Source organism: Electrophorus electricus, chromosome 8 (assembly GCF_041902795.1).
Source record: "Electrophorus electricus isolate QZ-2024a chromosome 8, ASM4190279v1, whole genome shotgun sequence".
NCBI lineage: Eukaryota > Metazoa > Chordata > Actinopteri > Gymnotiformes > Gymnotidae > Electrophorus > Electrophorus electricus.
The window spans coordinates 31277501-31295000 of NC_137504.1; the positions used below are offsets into that span (position 1 = coordinate 31277501).

General features: G+C 45.6%; 1 protein-coding gene across 1 annotated transcript in view; it reads left to right on the forward strand.

Moving 5' to 3' along the window:
• The first annotated feature begins 15640 nt into the window (after positions 1-15640).
• LOC118241563 (LRRN4 C-terminal-like protein) overlaps positions 15641-17500 on the forward strand; it is a 3315-nt gene continuing 1455 nt past the window's right edge. Inside the window, exons 1-2 of the mRNA XM_035527327.2 lie at positions 15641-15800; positions 16646-17500. The exon at positions 16646-17500 is cut by the window's right edge and continues 1455 nt beyond it. Of these exons, the coding sequence (XP_035383220.1) occupies positions 16651-17370 (720 nt within the window). The 5' untranslated portion in view covers positions 15641-15800; positions 16646-16650 and the 3' untranslated portion in view covers positions 17371-17500. The remainder of the gene's footprint in view (positions 15801-16645) is intronic.

Consider the following 17500-nt stretch of genomic DNA (forward strand, 5'->3'; position numbering starts at 1 on the left):
GTTCAGCCTCTGACTATACCGTTGTCTACGTAATCAAAATAACGTTTCATAACAGCACTCCGATATAAAAACAAACACCCCAAAGTAACGTAGTAACGCTTCAATGTATGCCTGTCCTTGACACAGTGGGTATGGAAGTATGGATGTATCCCATACTCTCAAAATGCTCCAACCAGCAGCGTATAACTGCATATATGAATAACAACAACCAAAAAGCCTTCTTCTGCTTACACTGAACTTTGACATTGACTCAATCCCCTAATAATCGTTTATTGCTACATTATATAGCAAAACTCAATTGAGGAGAGTCGAGAGGCTTTTTAATGTCATTCCAGCCATGTACAAGTATAGAGTGAAATGGAATAACGAGGGCCATGATACAAAAAAACAAAAACCCAATAAATATGAAACACAGGGCCAATAATAACACACAGGACAACACCAACCAGTGCATGATACAGAGTAAAGTGGGTGGATGTGCAGAGGATGTACCACACTGTGACATTCTAACAGATACACTTATAGCATCCTGTAATGGCTCTGACCTGGTGAGTGATTTCTCGTTCGCTTTACTGCTCTCGTTACAGCATGATTGGCCAAATCAAACCGATGCACAGATCAGCACTCAGCTGCTTTCATACGTACAGCAGAGGGTTTGGTTATTCCCACCGCTGATCTGAGTGCAGGTGAGATGTGACGTGGCAGAATGAAGGAAGAATGCGGGGGGTTCCTCGTTCCACATGGCTGAGATGTCCCGTGTGCACGGAGCGAGGTGTCCACAAGAGACAACTGCGAGGTGAAGTCAGCAGAGATGGCAGAGTTCCTAAAAGCGCTAATGAACAGAGAACGGAGGTGTGAAGTGCATCGTTAAAACGTGAGTGGGAGAGCAGTGCAGAGAGATGGATGGATGCATAGATGGAGATAGAATGTTGTAATAGGGGCAGTCTGTTGATGCCATGTTGAGTAGGATGCTGTGTGTGCATGTGTGTGACCTCATTTTGAAGGCAGTTCTTACTGTGAAATATGTTAACATGGTTTCAATGCCATGGACTCTAAATTAAGGGAGATTGGGAGATTAGGGGGAATGCACCTTGCAGGCATGACATATATAGTGCGGTTTCTCTGTGGTGGGTTTCCTGTTATTGTGACAGGAACATGGTGGGCATCTGTGTTTTGTCAGCAGCCTTTGTGTGATTATGGTCCCCCTCACTTGATGACATAACAGCATTGTTTTGATCTGTTCACTGGAATTGTTTTCTCTCTCTGCTTTCACTTTCTTGCTCTCCTCCGTTCTGGACCTCATTGTTCTCTCTCTTTCTCCACTCTCACGCCCCACCAGTCCCTCGTGTTCTTTTATTTTTCTGGAACTGGGACAGCTCCATCTTCCATTCTGATTGGCTCCAGGCGTAGTTGTCATGGTGCTGGTCGCCGGGGCCACCCTGCCCTTGCTGAGCTGGCAAGCGCCAAAGTGGCCAACAAAATGGCGTTCAGTTATTCAGCAGCAGGGGCCCATCGCGAAGTTGGGGCCCCTCCAGCAGGCAGTAGATTAACCCTTTTGGACAGCAATACATTTTGTTTTGTCTCTATATCCACATGCACTTTAGTGAACACTGTGAAATAACGACAGGGGAACTAAAGTTGGCAGCTTTTATGCTCTTTTTATGTTCTTCTCAGGTACCCATGTAGAAATGACTAATATCTCTGAACACGGTGGATGGTGCTTTCCCAGTATCCCCACTCAGAATAAAAACACCCCAAAGTTTTCAAAGTGTGAGGAGTCGTTCACCAGTCGTCCCCGTTTCCTTCTTCGGAATGAGAGTTGCAAAGTCCCCAAAGTCATCGTATCCACTGAAATCCAGTGCATTTGCACTACAGAAGCCAGCCAAGGCTAGCTGTGTCTGAACACTGGACTCTAATGTGTGCTGCTCGAACTGTGCAGCAGGCTGACTGATGTCATGGTGCTTGGGGACTGCGTGGAAACACAGTGCATGTTTGGGCCAGGGCTTGTGTGGCCATCCACTGACAAGGCCGCCTTACCAAGCTGTGCTTTATAGGGTGTTTATACTAGAGCTGCCTCTTTAAGATGTGTGTGTGTGTGTGTGTGTGTGTGTGTGTGTGTGGATGCATCCTGCAGCACTGAACTGCTGTATGGGAGGTGAATTTATACTTGCTGACGCTTGAATGGTTATAGAAAGAGTCAGGTAGCATTTTCATCTCTTTCTCTCTCTGTTATTCCGATTCTCCCTCATTGCTTTTTCTCCTTTTTCCTCTATTTGCTGCGTCCCCTCTGACTTCCTGAAGCTGCGCTCACATTCAGACCACTGATAGTGAAAGAAGGGCATTTGTGGATGAGGCATGACGTGTGTGATATCTGTAGCAGATTATGAGGTCATAGCTATGACATCATAACCCCAAATGACTTCCTTAAAAAGAGCTGACCGTCGCTGACAGAAAAGGTAGTTCTTATTTGAATGACAAACGTATATATCTATACATACAGTACATTTACAAAAAAATAAATGCTTTGTCTTAAGCATACAAGGAACTGCATCAAACGAGTCCTTAAGTCTTTGAACTATTTCTGTCAAGTGCTGTAGTTTCTGCAGGTATTTTTTTTCAACCTTCAACCACACCACCTGATTTCACTAATTCTAATCTCTAATCTCTTTGGTTCTGGAAGAGAGCCTGTTAATGAAGTCTAAAGATGCCGAGTGGAGTGAATATCGAGTAGCCCTGTTCTACCCCCATGGATCTCCAAAGCGGGGGTGGGTGACAGGGTGTGAATCAGTCCGTGGGGCTGGACTGTGCTCGATTTGATGTTTGTGTAATCTCACAGCGCACTCATCTAACCCTTAGCCAGCAGAGCTCACCAACTGTGAACTCAGGCTCAGAGACTGGGAACAAAACAATGGGTTTGCCTGCTCACCTGAGGAACCTGAAGGTCGGGAGAAGCTGAAGAAGAAGAGAAACCAGAAGCCAAAGCAAGCCGTGGGGTGGGGGGGTGGGTGGGCTTCTGAGTGAGTGAATAAATGTGGGATGATAAAATGAGTTACTCGAGTCCTTTCTCAGCATCAGGTCTTCTGCGTAATCTCTCAGGTCTACGTTACCATGGCTACCTGGCCTCTCTCTGAAAGAGGAGTTAAAAAAAAGTCTCACTTTTCGCACCACTTGTCTCGGGTACTGTTTCTCTTTTGTGTAGGAGAAAAAAGACGATAATAGGTGCCGGATGAGTTCATCCTGCAGGTGAGAGGGATGCGTGTACAAGCATGCTTCCATCTGTCGAGCTGTCACGTTCTGAAACGAGCATTCTGCGTCGTGAGCCTACGAGAGAGACGTAAAAGAGCGGAGATGTCCGTGGGCCTGCAGAGTGCAAGCGGAATGTGAAGACGTGGAGTCTTTGATGTGTGGCTAATGGAGCGTGTATGAAACATGTTTTATAGAAAATGAAAACAGGAATTGGGTGTGTCATGTCTTGTCGTCACCCTCTGCCCCCTGCTGCAGGGCGTGACACCTCTGCCAGTCATGGTGCTGTTCAGGGTTATAGGGGGTGTTTTCTATCACCTTCTGCCCTCTAGTGGACTGAATAAGGACATGTACAACTGTATGGCAGTGGTGAGTGTCCTTTTCAAACAGACCAACATTCAGCATTGTTAACAGGTAGGTGCAGGGCTGTGAGTCTGCAGTGACTGGATGCTGAATGCCCTGTGTAGTCTTTTTCAGGATATCAGAGAGAAATAGCATCTAGCAAACGGGACTGAGCTGGTCCACTCACACAAACACACACTTCGATGACCAGTGAAGCGTTAAGCATGTTATTGCTTGCTTGCTTTCTCTTTCTTTCTCTCTCTCTCTCTCTCTCTCTCTCTCTCTCTCTCTCTCTCTGTGTGTGTGTGTGTGTGTGTGTGTGTGTGTGTGTGTATGGTTACACAGTATTAACAAGGAAAATTCATTTATTCCACTGGGCTAAAGCACTTTGAGAAACTAATCCTTGTCAGACGTGTGTGTCTCTGTGTGTGTGCGCATTCAAATGTGATTTTTCCCTGCAGTCCACTGTGTTGCTTTGATGTATGTGTTGCGTGCAGTGCTGATAATTAGCTGTGCTAATATCTAATTAACACAAAGACAAAGGATCGCTTCTCAAACTCAACTGGTGACACCTGCTGGCCAGAAATGAAACTACAGTATGATGAGGGCACAAAGTTATGATGATTAAATAAACACCCTTTAAACTATTTTTTAAATTCGGTAGCATTTATTCCTAACTGTTACAGTTTGAGAATATTTACATGTAATCTGCATTCCTTCTAATTGTACACTTTTATCCAAAGCGACTTACAATTATGACTGAGTTAAGGGTGGTTAAGGGCCTTGTTCAGGGACCCACTCTTCCGATTACAAGTCAAGTACTTTAACCACTGCCCCACACAGCTAATACTGCTATACCCTTACACCAGATGGAAGCCCTGACAATGGGCATCTGTTTCCAAAACCCTGTCATCTCATGAAAATACAGGTGCGAAGCGACCATTTCCTCTCACATGACTTCGCCAGGGGAAGGGCAGCTTGCAGTTACGGCATGACACTTGCTCGCGCTGAGACGTTAACGTAGGAGGAGATGGTGCGGGAGATGGCCAGCAAGGGTGGCCTGTGCTGTAGTCGCTCCCACGTTTTACTTTCCCGACCGTCTGCTGCTCTCCATGGCTTTCGGTGCTTGTCGTGCCGCGCTCGTGGACCGGCGACTCCAAACATGCACTCCAACGTCAGATGGTCTGGCGCTTCCCGAGCATTGCTGAAAGACACGTGCACTGAGTCGGATCCGATCGTGGCCCTTCCATCACAGGTCTCACACGTCGCTCCCATATGGGGAAAAAAAAGCAGAGTCAGTCTAAAGCGTGTGGATCTGGGTCTGGGAGAGACTGATCGGTCATGCAGTGACTCCTGACTCACCGTGATGAGTGAAGAAACCCCTGATTGTGTAGAAGCATAAGAGCATAAGATTAGAGCATGTATTTATACGCAACACCTACTGTGACTAAACTTGGTACATGGTGCTCTGTATCCAGAGCAGTTTGGATAGACACTCAGTTGAGATACTGGGATCAAACCCTCTGTCACAGGGGAGAAAAACTCTGCCTAATAACTGTACCCTTATATTTACTGACACTGATACTGTTGTTGACTGGCCATTGGTTGGAACAAATGGACCGGTGACGTTTGAATATGCGCTGATATCTAAAGCTTGACTCAGCGTTTGCACAGCGCTCCTGGAACTGACATTCCCCCACGCGGATGCCTCAGTATGTCGGAGCTGACGCAGTCCTCCGCATTTCTCTTCTTGGTGCCCACTGCAGCCCGCCTTTCCTGCTGTGTTCCCCTTTAATGGCCGTTACCTCTTCCTATCCTTCCGTATTCATCTCTCACTTCCTTCGAGGTTCTCATGTGCAGTGTCCTGGGACTCCACACCGCCTCCCCGCATGCTGTCTGATCCCCCCTTCCCCCTGGTGGTTGGCTGTGGCTGTGGATGGACAGGAAAGTGTGTGTGTGTGTGTATGTATGTCTCTCCTACTATGACTGGGAACAGAACTACTGAACCTTCTCCTGTTATCGAGGAGTTATGGAACCAATATCAGAAGTACATTTCCAGGAAACTTTTCCACTTCTCGGATTCTTGTTTCCTTATCTCTCTCTATCTGTTCAACTATGTAATCTCTCTGTGTGGGCATGTGGCCGTTTCTGTGTGTGAGTGTATGTGTGGGTGTGTAAGCGTGTGAATGAGTGAGAAAAGAAGGCTTCAGTGGGTGATTCACACTGACTTATCTGGGTCGGCACACCTTGTCCGCCTGACACGGTGTGTTGAGCTGGCCCTCGTCTGTCTGTCAGTCCGTCCACTCGTCCAAGAGTGGATGCCACTGTCAGCGCCCTCTAACATCACAAAATGACCACCCCACTGTACCCCACATGATTTACAAATCTTACAAAATTTCTCTCCTACCCTCTTTTTCTCTCTGGTGTGTGTGGGTGTGTGTGGGTGAGCTTCCAGATTCCACCTGGTCCTGCTGATCACATTCTTGTGAAAGTCCCATATAACTTATTCTTCCTTAAGAAGCACAATCACCTGTCACGGTGTAGCCCTTCATGTCAGTGATGTGGGTGTTCATTTTTGTGTCCTCTATGATTCTTCATCAGTCTACCTCTCTTTATGTCTGTGATGTGTACCTTCATATCTGTGATCTCCAGGCATAACACTAACAGTGCAGCTATTACAGACATTAGGTACATAAATAACAGGATTAGACTCAATACACAACAAAGGTTCTTGAATAATACAAAGTCTCTCTCTCTCTCTCGTGTAAAATCAACATGTTCCAGTAACAGTAAACAAGCACATTGTCTTGTATTTGGATTACATAACTTTCGTGCTTCATTATTTTATGGCCACATGTTGGCCAGTTTCGCTAATCAGTGGCCAGAGTCATATGTTGTAACACATTTGTTGTAAATCTTTCCATTTGGGTAAACAGTCCCATGTTCTCGTAGTTCCAGTTCTGCTTCTAAAACAGCAGGGTGTAGTGTAGAGAACAGTACCTAAAAAAATGAGCCCTGAATCTTTTAGCAGAGCATGTGAATTAAGGAGTCAGTTAATGACATCATGCACCTTGAGACATCCTGAACAGGCTCAAACTTACTGTGTGTGGGCAAGTTTCATAAACACACACATTCAGCACGTGTAAATAAACACAGTCATCTAAAGCACACACACTCAGATCTTTTTTTAAAGAAAACCTTACAAATTCCACTGACACGAACACACACAAACACACACAGGCAGACAGATGCTCATAAACTTACACGCCCAAATTGTGAGGCTTAACTAAGCCAATGGCGTGCGTGCGTGCACACACACACACACACACACACACGTGACACAGAGTAACTTAGTCTTTAGACTACACCCAGGATTTCATATTCCAGCAGTAAGACAGGATGTGTAATATGCATCTGTTTTTCCTACAGCTGCACTCTACTCTATTACACACACACACACACATCCCTGCTAACAGCTCACAGATGCGCTGACAGAGAGGGGGAGAAAGAAATAAAGAAGAGGGGGGAGAGAGAGATGGAATGACAGATGTGCAGTAACATACAAAGGAAGGAAGGAAGAAGAGCAGAGAGACATTTTCTAAGCAATGAAAGCTCGACAGGGCACATGTGGTTCTACAGACAGCGGGAACATGCACAGACGTGGGTGTAACCCTTAAAAAACAGGTACAAACCAGACATTAGTGGTGCTCAAGACCTAGCGAGCAAGTCTGATCAGATCACAGACACAGGAAGAAGCCAGTAATCCATAACGGACGGCAACAAGTCCTGCCTCCGCTGAAGTTATTTGACTCCAAAGAAAATGAGTGCAATGGCTTGCACTCCCCAAACTGCATAATAGGCTGTACTGCTGTGGTGTGGCCCAACATCACATAGAACAGCCACGTGATACCGACAGCCTTGTGGAAATGGGCTGGTGGATTTTCAGGGGTGGTCGCAGTGCAGACCTAGCAGGAGTATGGATTGGGTCTTTGGAGCAGCTATAGGCTTCTTTGAGGGGGATCTGTGTCATGGGTTCGGAGCCTGGGGCCTGGTCCTTCCCCTTGGTGGGTTATGAGCCCAGGGGTTAGTCCCACCGCCCTGGCTGTTCATATCTCCAGCTTTCCTCCAGTTTGAGCAGAGACCACAGGAGGTCACCATAAAAACCTAGTTGCTGGCTGCTTTGTGTCTTTTCCAATGCAACTTGTTGACAGACAGCTGTCTTATTGTAGGATATTGTTAGGCAAAACAGAAGGAGGAAGAAAATCGTTGCATAGGAAGGTGGAGCAATTTCAAGGCCAGACTGGCCAACCTTGTTAAATGATCTCAATTTAGGCTTTTCCAAATGTTTTTTTTTCTTCAAAGTCTCCCCCATGACAAATATGTTTGCTTCAAAACGTCTTTTTTTAGTTTGATAGAAGCTCTGCCTGATGACAAGACAATATTAAGCCTGTGTACACATCTCCTCATTGGCTGGGGCATCAGAAGTTCTTGGTAGTGCTTCATCCAGCTTAGCATTTGCTTGTAGGTGCTCGTGAATGGCTTGCAGTCATGGACACATCTGGGATGTGCTGGCCCTTCTGAAACTATTCTCTGCAATCAGTGGTATAAAGCCAAGCTCTTGAAGATCATCTTCCCTTCAGGTTTCGCCTCCAGTCCAGATGATAATGCACTTCATCCAGTGAAGCTCTGTAAAGACAGCAGTTAGCTGGATATGGCACTGTACACCATCATGCAGGGTGGTAGAGCTCCAGGAGGAGGCTGGGTGACCACTGCCTTAGAGACAAATACACTCAGTGCCATGTAGGGCACTGAGCACAGTACTAGATTGCTCATGGTCCGGGCTTCCACACCCCGCTTAAGCCCATACTTAGACCACAAATAGTGGAATTTCCAATGGTGATTCAGCATTGGCACTGTAGTTTAGTTATGTTTTATCCATATGGAGAAAACTTGTCCTTGGAAATAAAAATCACTTGGATTGGTTTGACCTTAAAGCTGCTGTAATTGAATTCCTAGGTAACCTTTGTCAGAATTTGGTGATGAACAACTGACACCTCCCTCCAAAAACAAGGATGCTAAATGCATAGTCCATCTTTTTATGTGCTGTGACGATTCCAGTAGGAAAGAGGTAGAACGCAAATGCAGGAGGCAGTTTATTAAATGAGGGAAATACAAACACAAAGGGCAAAACAAACAGAAGCAAAGGGGTAACACAGAGGGTAAAAATAATACATGACCAGAGTAAACAGATAAGCAATGGCAGCAACAAGTATACCATAAACCTGACAGACAGAACATCACTTACCACAATAACCAACATGGGAAACAAAACACAGGGCTTAAATAACCAAGACAATCAAGCACTAATCAGACACAGGTGAACATATGAACAGGGAGAACCAAAACAAGGACTGGAATAAAGGAACAGACTAGGGGCGGAGAAAATGAAACCAAGGAACGGAGCAACCAGGAAGCAAAAGGAAAACAGACACAACAGGCCATTCATGACATGCACACACACATACAAAAATGACAAGCCTGTTAGAGAAGTTCTGTGATTGGCTAATACAGCAATAATATTAAAATGTTTAGTTGCTCATTAGCTATCAAGTATTTTACTAATAGCTATCAGGATGTAAAAACAATTCTGCCAAAGAATTATTAAAATAAATTGCTTACAGAGGCTTTAAAGGTTGGCACATTAAAAAAAAAGACATTAAAATGACATTAAAAGGAGTGTTTGAGATTTTCTTTTTTCTCTATCGCCTTTTAGCACTCTGCTGTGGCCCTCAGCGGATTGACTGACAGCCTCAGTGTCAAACGTAACCACCCAGTTAGCCAGGCAATAGAATCACACCAGTGGAAATAGAATCACACCAATGTGGCTTTACTTGTCTGATCCTGAAGAGGTGAAAGGCTGTTAGGGGTCTCAGTCAACAGTGGAGTCAGTGTTTTTAAATAGAGCTTAATAAAGTTCTCTTGTTAAATTAGAGGATGCCACAGTTCACATTCATTGGTTAGGTAGCTGGATACAAAAAAATAAAAAAAGTGGAGGCACTCTGCAATGCACTCTGAGTATGAAGAGAATCACATAATTCATGCTAATAGAACATTCTGAGTAAGGAGACGAAATGCTGTGCAGGGCATTAAAGTCTGTTTATGTGAATTAAAGTGTGCTTATGAAAGTTAAATCCTGTTTATGAGAACTAAAGTGTGTTTATGAGAATTAGCCTGTATGTAATCCAGAAGCCAGAAGGCAGTGTCTGCAACAGCTTTTCATAGACTCATGTAAAGAGCCCAGCCCACGAACTGTGTTTAGGTCTGACCAGCCGCCCATGAACTGTCTTTACAAAGATCTTCAACAAATCACTGGAACTGTGTGAAGTACCACTCCACGGTAAGTCCTACACCCAAAAAAGCCACCACAACTGGATTGAATGACTATAGACCTTTCACCCTGATCTCTGTGGTCAAGAACTCTTTTGTGAGAACTGGTACTGCTACTGGCTCATCTGAGGATCATCACAACCCCCCTGCAGTTTGCCTACCAGGTCAACGGGTCGGTGGACGATGCAGTGGACATGGGCCACCCAAGAGCTTATAAAAGAATTCTGTTCTTAGATTTCAGCTGTGTATAATACCATCATCCTGGCATGACTACACAGCAAATTCAGAGTGCTGGCCTTGACCTGATAGTGGATCACTAACTTCCTCACTGGCAGAAAGCAGCTGGAGAGGATGGGTAAGTTCACATCAAGAACCCAGACCATTAGTATGGGTGTCCCACAAGGTTGTATATTGTCCCCACTGCTCTTATCTCTGAACACCAATGACTGCAGCTCCACGGACCCCTCAGTCAACACCCTGAAATATGCAGACGATACCACAGTCATCGCTCTCATATGTGACGGTGATTAGTTTGCTTACAGATGGGTGGTGGACCAAGTTGCCCTCTGGAGCATCCACAATAACCTAAAGAAGAAAACAATAAAAAGAGTGGAGATGACAGTGGACTTCAGGAAAGGCCCCCCGACCCTGCCTACACTCACCATCCTTGACAGAACTGTGTCGGCAGTGGAGTCCTTCAAGTCTCTGGGTATTACAATCACCAAGGACCTGGAGTGGAACAGCAACATCAGCTCCATCATCAAGATAATCTGGCAGAGGATGTACTTCCTGTGTCAGCCGAGGACGTTCAACCTGCCCCAGGAGCTGATGGTCCAGGTCTACACTGCCATCATAGACTCTGTCATCACCACATCCATTCCAGTGTGGGGCAGCTCAGCCACCAAGCATGACATCCACAGACTGCAGCGCATTATCAGGTCTGTAGAGAAGACCACTGGTGTTAAGGTGCCCAAACTGCTACATCTGCTCACTTCCAGATTCAGGGGGCGGGTGGAGAAAATCCCAGCAGATCCATCACACACTGTAACGTCAATGTGCTTGAGGGCGAACACAAGTGCGAAGTACCATCACCTTGGATGTGTGAGTGAACATATTTAAAGATCAGGGAAGCCATATTAAACAACCAGAAAATAGACTAACCAAAAAAAAACAATCAAATAAATGTAATATAAACAACAAACAATAAGATAAACAAAATATCCAGAACAGAACTGACTAACAAAACATAAACCCGAGCAGCAGGCTAATGAGACGGGGATGGCATCTAGGTAAATAAGGAAACTAAACACTACGGAAAGAAGGGGAATGCACAGAACCGGGCTACTTTAACTAGACAAACAATAATCAAGATAACACAAAAACACAAATAACAGAACTAAAAGGAAAAACAGACAAAATTTGCATATAAGAACATAGGAAGAGAAACCTAGACGAAAGCAAAGCAACGGGAGAAACACTCAACGACGATAGAGAACAGAACAACACTAGTGAACACGAAAAGGGGGTGGGTAACTTCACCTGGGGTGCAGAGAGTATGCAAAGAGAGCGAGAAGATAATGACCAGCAAACACAAGATGAGGGAACAGGGTTTAAACAGAAACACTAATGAAGGACAAAGGAGGAACAGCTGGAGCTAAGGGGGGGGGGGGGGCAGGAAAGCATAGAAACAGACGAAAGTAAGAAAACAAGGAAGCGTGTTAGGTATCCAGGGAAACGGGGGATGCTCCGATATGTGAGCGTAACACACCCCGGTTATCCCCGATTCAAGCGCCTTCCCTCAGGCTGGAGCTATAAGCCAAATGAGGATCAGGACAGCCTGCTACAGAGAAGCTTTTCTCCATATGCCTTCAAGCCCATGAACAGTTGAATATCACAGTGCATATAAACCCCTCATAACACACAGAATCACACATACAAACATTTCATTTCATCTCCATCATGTTGTTGTACTTCACCTTTATCTGCACTTTCATGCTCTACCTTTAACCTGCCACTACTTATTTATTTTACTTTCCACTTATTTATTTTACTTTATCATTCTACAATGGCATCTCCCAACCGCTGCACTCAACAACTGATGCACATACAAGGTTCATGAGTATGACTGTGTGTGTATGTGAGTGTGTGTATGTGAGTGTGGTGGAAATGTCTCTTGTTGTACCGTGTACATGCAAGTGTGAGAGTTACTGTGACCAAGATCAAATTTCTTTTATGTGTGCGCATAATTGGCCATTAAAGCTTGATTCTGATTCTGATGAACTGTGTTCAGCTCTCAGCCGGAAGGCTGCAATGTTCCATTCTTTTGCCGGAGGTTAGCAGTGGAATGTTGTGTGGAATATTGGGAAATATTCCTGATAAGACATAGAAAACTTTTTGCATTTGTTGGAATGGTATGCCTGTTGTATACTTGATGTCTTCGTAAAGCTGTAGACTTAAAGTTCAAACTTGTAACTTCAAGTTCAAGCTTGTAAACATCCTAGACTTTAATGGACAAGTTCAGCCACACACACACACACACACACACACACACACACACACACACACACACACACACACACACACACACACACACACACACACACACACACACACACACACACACACACACACACACACACACACACATACATAGGTGGGGTTTTGGTTTTAAAAGCTTTTCTTTCGCCATTGCCAGGAATTTGTGAAGCACAACAAGTTTTCATCTGAAACTAAAAGACAACAGCAACCTCAGAATATAAACACGTAACAGCATTTAATCTGTTGTGTTGTGTTTAATGTGCATTAGAGATGGAGAGGAACAAATTTCTGGTATTTCTGGATACCCCCTCTTTCCTAGATCAACACAAAATGCATAAAAACATAAAATCTCTCTCTCTCTCTTGAGTTGTTCTCAAACCACTTGCTCTTTACCAGCTCTGTGTTTTCTCGAAAGCTCGACAAACGTATAGCTTTTTCAGATTGTTGTGCTGTTTCAGGTCCATTCCTGGATGTGAGCTTGCTGTGAAGAATGTGGTGAGCAATGATCTGAAGCTCATTTTTGTGGAAGGGGCTGAAGTAGTAATGACCGTGTTTAGGCTAAAACATCAAGTGTGTCTAACACACTGTGCATCTCTGATGCAGCATGTTACACATGAGCTAGACCACAATTCCCACATGACGCAGAGGCCGTGTGTGTGTGTGTGTGTGTGTGTGTGTGTGTGTGTGTGTGTGTGTGTGTGTGTGTGTGTGTGTGTGTGTGTGTGTGTGTGTGTGTGTGTGTGTAAAAGGATTGCTGGTGCAGACTGTCTTTCATAAATCATATATGCTCACATTCCAGTGGCAAGTGCAGGTTCAAAACCTGCCTCTCTCACACACACACACACACACACACTCAAAGAATGGGTGCCAAAAAACCAAACAAGCTTGCCTGACACATGCACAGTGAGTAGCAGCCCACGTGTTTGAGTGCTGCTCCATGGCAAATCAGTTTCCACTCCCAGTAGTGCCAGGGGCGGCCCAAAGCTGGGCAGTGTCTGAGAAAGGAGGCACCCGGGGCCAGCACATGACTTGCATTTCTGTGGCCGGCACATGATTTGCCTGCATGCGTGCGTTTGCATTTTAGCATGAGAGAGAAATAATGTGATCTAAATAGTCTAAGGTACTTTCTTTTACATTCTCTCTCTCTCTCTCTTTTTTTTCTCTCTCTCTCTCTGCCTCTCTTTCTGTTCCTTTTCTCTCACTCATCAGCTTTTCCCAGAACTGAACAATAACTGCTCATTAAAGCCACTAACAGTTACGGCACACTGACACACAGGGATATCAAAGCTGTTGCAACCACCAAATCCACCTGAATCCCTCATGTACAGTATTGGTGGTGACCATGTTGATGTGACACTGTTAATGCTTGTGGCATTTCTATGAACTTGAACAGTCATCTTGAGCAGGATTACAGACCCATTTTGGTGCATGCATCATCAGTTAGCTCACAGGGTTTTTTTTTTTTAGCTTGGGCTAAACCCTCCCCCCACTCCTAACATCCTGGGAGACCAGGTGTCCTCGATGATCTATTAATATTTAAAAATTTGTAGCTCCAAGTCTCTCCAAGCTGGAGGGATCTCTGAGGAGGTGGAGCCAAAGCTTTATTGAGTTCTGTTTCTCCAGTTGTGTAGTATAGTTTATTTGGTCCAGGTGGGTGATATAAAAAGGGTTTGCTCACAGCTTGTTTTGGGGAGGGTAATAAAGAACTCATTGTCTCCAACAAGACAAACAAGCAATATTTTAATTATTTAATTGCTGTATGAAGTTGTGGTTTTATTTCAGATGTTTAAAGGTTTATTGTCTGGTTTAAAGGTTAATATAAGTAGTGAGGTAAATTTGGGGGAAAGGAATCCAGCCATTTTTTATGCTGGAGTTAAGCCATGCCAAGGCTTCCACATCGAAGCCTCCAGCTGGGTTTATGGTGAAGTCGACCACTGAGGGTTTGGTTTTCCAAAACCACCACAACACAGTGGTTCTTATTTATGACTTTAAAACTTTAAACTCACTCTCTGCCTCTGCTCCATGCGGTAATGCACTTTTCTCCACGTGTTTTGGGACCCAGATTTTTTTTCTCCATTTGGTTTGTTAGAGTAGCGTTCTTAGTCACGTCTTCAGGTTCCATCAAATAGTCCATGTTTTCACTCTAACCCAAGTCCCAGGGTGCCTTTACTGGGTACTCCACATCTTTTCTTGCTTGGCTTGGGCGTCCTGGGTGCTGGGGTAGAGCGAACACGTGGACTGTCTGGCGGGCCCCCCAAGGACCCTGAGAAGCGGTGACATTAGGGCTAGATCAAACACCGTCTCTCCATGGTGGCCCTCACAGAAGGGATTTCATCAGGGGCGGGAAGTGAAAAAAAATCTCACAGTTCCTGTTTCACCATTGGCCAGCCACAGTGACGTATATCACCAAACTATGTATGGAACCACTTCCTGTGACACACGCTGGGTGACAACAGGTTAGTTGTTGCACAAGCACTTTGTATGATGGCAGTTTTAGTTATTTATCACTCACGTGTTTGTTTATTTATTACTCATATGTTTGTTTATAATATAAAGACAGCTACAGTTGCCAGTAAGCATGTCAGACAGTGAATGCTGTTCCATGACCCTGCTGATGCAATTCGCCCATTTATTGATGATTGTTTTAAAGGGCTGAACATGCAGGCAAATCATGTGCCGGCCACAGAAATGCAAGTCATGTGCTGGCCCCGGGTGCCTCCTTTCTCAGACACTGCCCAGCTTTGGGCCGCCCCTGGCACTACTGGGAGTGGAAACTGATTTGCCATGGAGCAGCACTCAAATAGGTGGGCTGCTACTCACTGTGCATGTGTCAGGCAAGCTTGTTTGGTTTTTTGGCACCCATTCTTTGAATGTGTGTGTGTGTGTGTGTGTGGAGAGACCTGCACTTGCCACTGGAATGTGGGCGTATATGATTTATGAAGGACAGCCTGCACCAGCACTCCCTTCACACACACACACACACACACACACACACACACACACACCCACACACACCCTCCTTTCTGAATGGGGCTCTATAGAGTGAAGAAATTTGGAGCAGGGCGAGGGGGATAGCGAGAAAGCAACGTGCAGGGGGGAGAGAGAGCGGGCATGGGAGGAGGAGGAGGAAGAGGAGGAGGAGGGACAGAGGGAGGTGTTTGCTGGAGAGTCAGGGAGGCTGTTTATAAGGACTGGAGCAGGCGAATGAGAGGAGAGAAGAGTCATTACAAAACAGAGAAACTATCGTGATTAAAGATTGCAGCAGATTTCTTGGACTATTCATACCACAGGTAAACCGTTGTTCATTCAAATCGTTTTGTAAAACATTTAAGAAAAGCAGGATAAAGTTTATTCCAGGATACATTTAATTGTCCTCACACTGGCAGTGTCTGATCAACATGCAGGTTTAGTTCAATACCTCTATTGTACGAGCCACTGCAACACCCTAGACGTGAACATTTCTTTATCTGCTCTAAATCATCTGTGTTCAGGAGTTCTTGAGCAACTTGCCCCCCACTGGCAGCCAGGGGCTTCGGCCAACATTCCGGCTTACTCTTGTTTTTAGGTCTCCTTTGTCAAAACTGTTTTCTGTAGGTGAATGTGAAGCAAACAGCTACTACTTTGCCCATGACTTTCTAATGAAGAGCAGCTGACACACACATACACACACACACACAAACACACACGCGTGCACACATACGAGCCTATTTCTTGCGCAATTTAGGCTGGTTTAACTTCTGAATTTGTTATAATTTTGGTTTCTGCTCACTCTAATCTGTTTATATAAGGCTGATTTACCAAAGCTTTGTAAAAATGTCACAGCGTTACAAACAATCTCCGAACCCACATCATACGGGAGAACAGCGTGAGCAGCTGCTCAGGGCAGGCTGTTTTTCAGATGTACTTCTAGTTTTGAAGTGATTTGATTCTGTTAGCATTATTTATTTCTTCAATTATGTTTAAGGTTTTGGTTTATCTTCGTCAGCTGTGCATGAGGAAGAAAACCATATTTCTTTCTCTGCTGAAACAGAGAATCAGACCCGTGTTTGAAAACGAAAATGTTGTTACCCTAAGTGGAAATGTCAGGTCTACAGTGAATGGTAACTGTCAGATCTGCTTGAATTCTCATTTCCAGATGCCATGTCGCTCTTGTTCAGGAACCCTCTCACCTTTCCATTGGTCCTCTCCATCGTCATCCTCGTCTTCACCTCTGCGGTGACATCACCATCACCCCGGACAGCTACTCTCCGGCCTGGTGGTCTTCCTTTCCCCCTTCATGAGAAGCTACAGGATGTGGACTACGAGAACCTCTCAGAGGAGCCCGTGAGCTTGCCAGCCCCCACGCCCAACCCCTCGGCCCCGCACTGCGATTACAACTCCTGCCGGGACCAGCAGGAGCCGTGCCTGCTGATGGCGGCCACCCAGGGCTGTGTGTGCCCGGGGTCGACGGGGCCCCTGGAGCGCCCGGAGCCGCCGCACCTGTTCCGGCTGTGGCGTGAAGGTCCAGGCAGTGTGCTGGTGCACTGGTGTGCGCCCGCCTCCAATGTCACCTCCTACCATGTGCGGGTAGAGGGCCAGGAGGGGCAGCGAGAGGTGGGTGTGATGTCGAGGGTGATGGACCTGGGCGAGGTGCAAGAGGGAGCGGAGGTGTGCGTGCAGGCGGTGAACTTCGCCGGGGTCAGTGAGCCCACCAGCTACTCCTGCACCCGCTACGAGCCGCACAGCTCGGAGTCCACCTTGGCGCTGAAGCTCGGGGTCATATGTGGGGTGGCGGTACTGGTGGTGGTGCTGGCGTTGGCCCTGGTGCTGTGGAGGCTCAGAACACACCGGAACAGTCGCGCACGGGTGGAGACCTGGTAGAGGAGAAGGTGAAATACTCTGATAGAATGGCGTAACTCTCACTTTAAACATTAAAATACTCTGAGGACACAGACAAAGTGAAGGAGAATGAATGTTATGGAAGAGACTGAGACCACTACTGGACAAACCA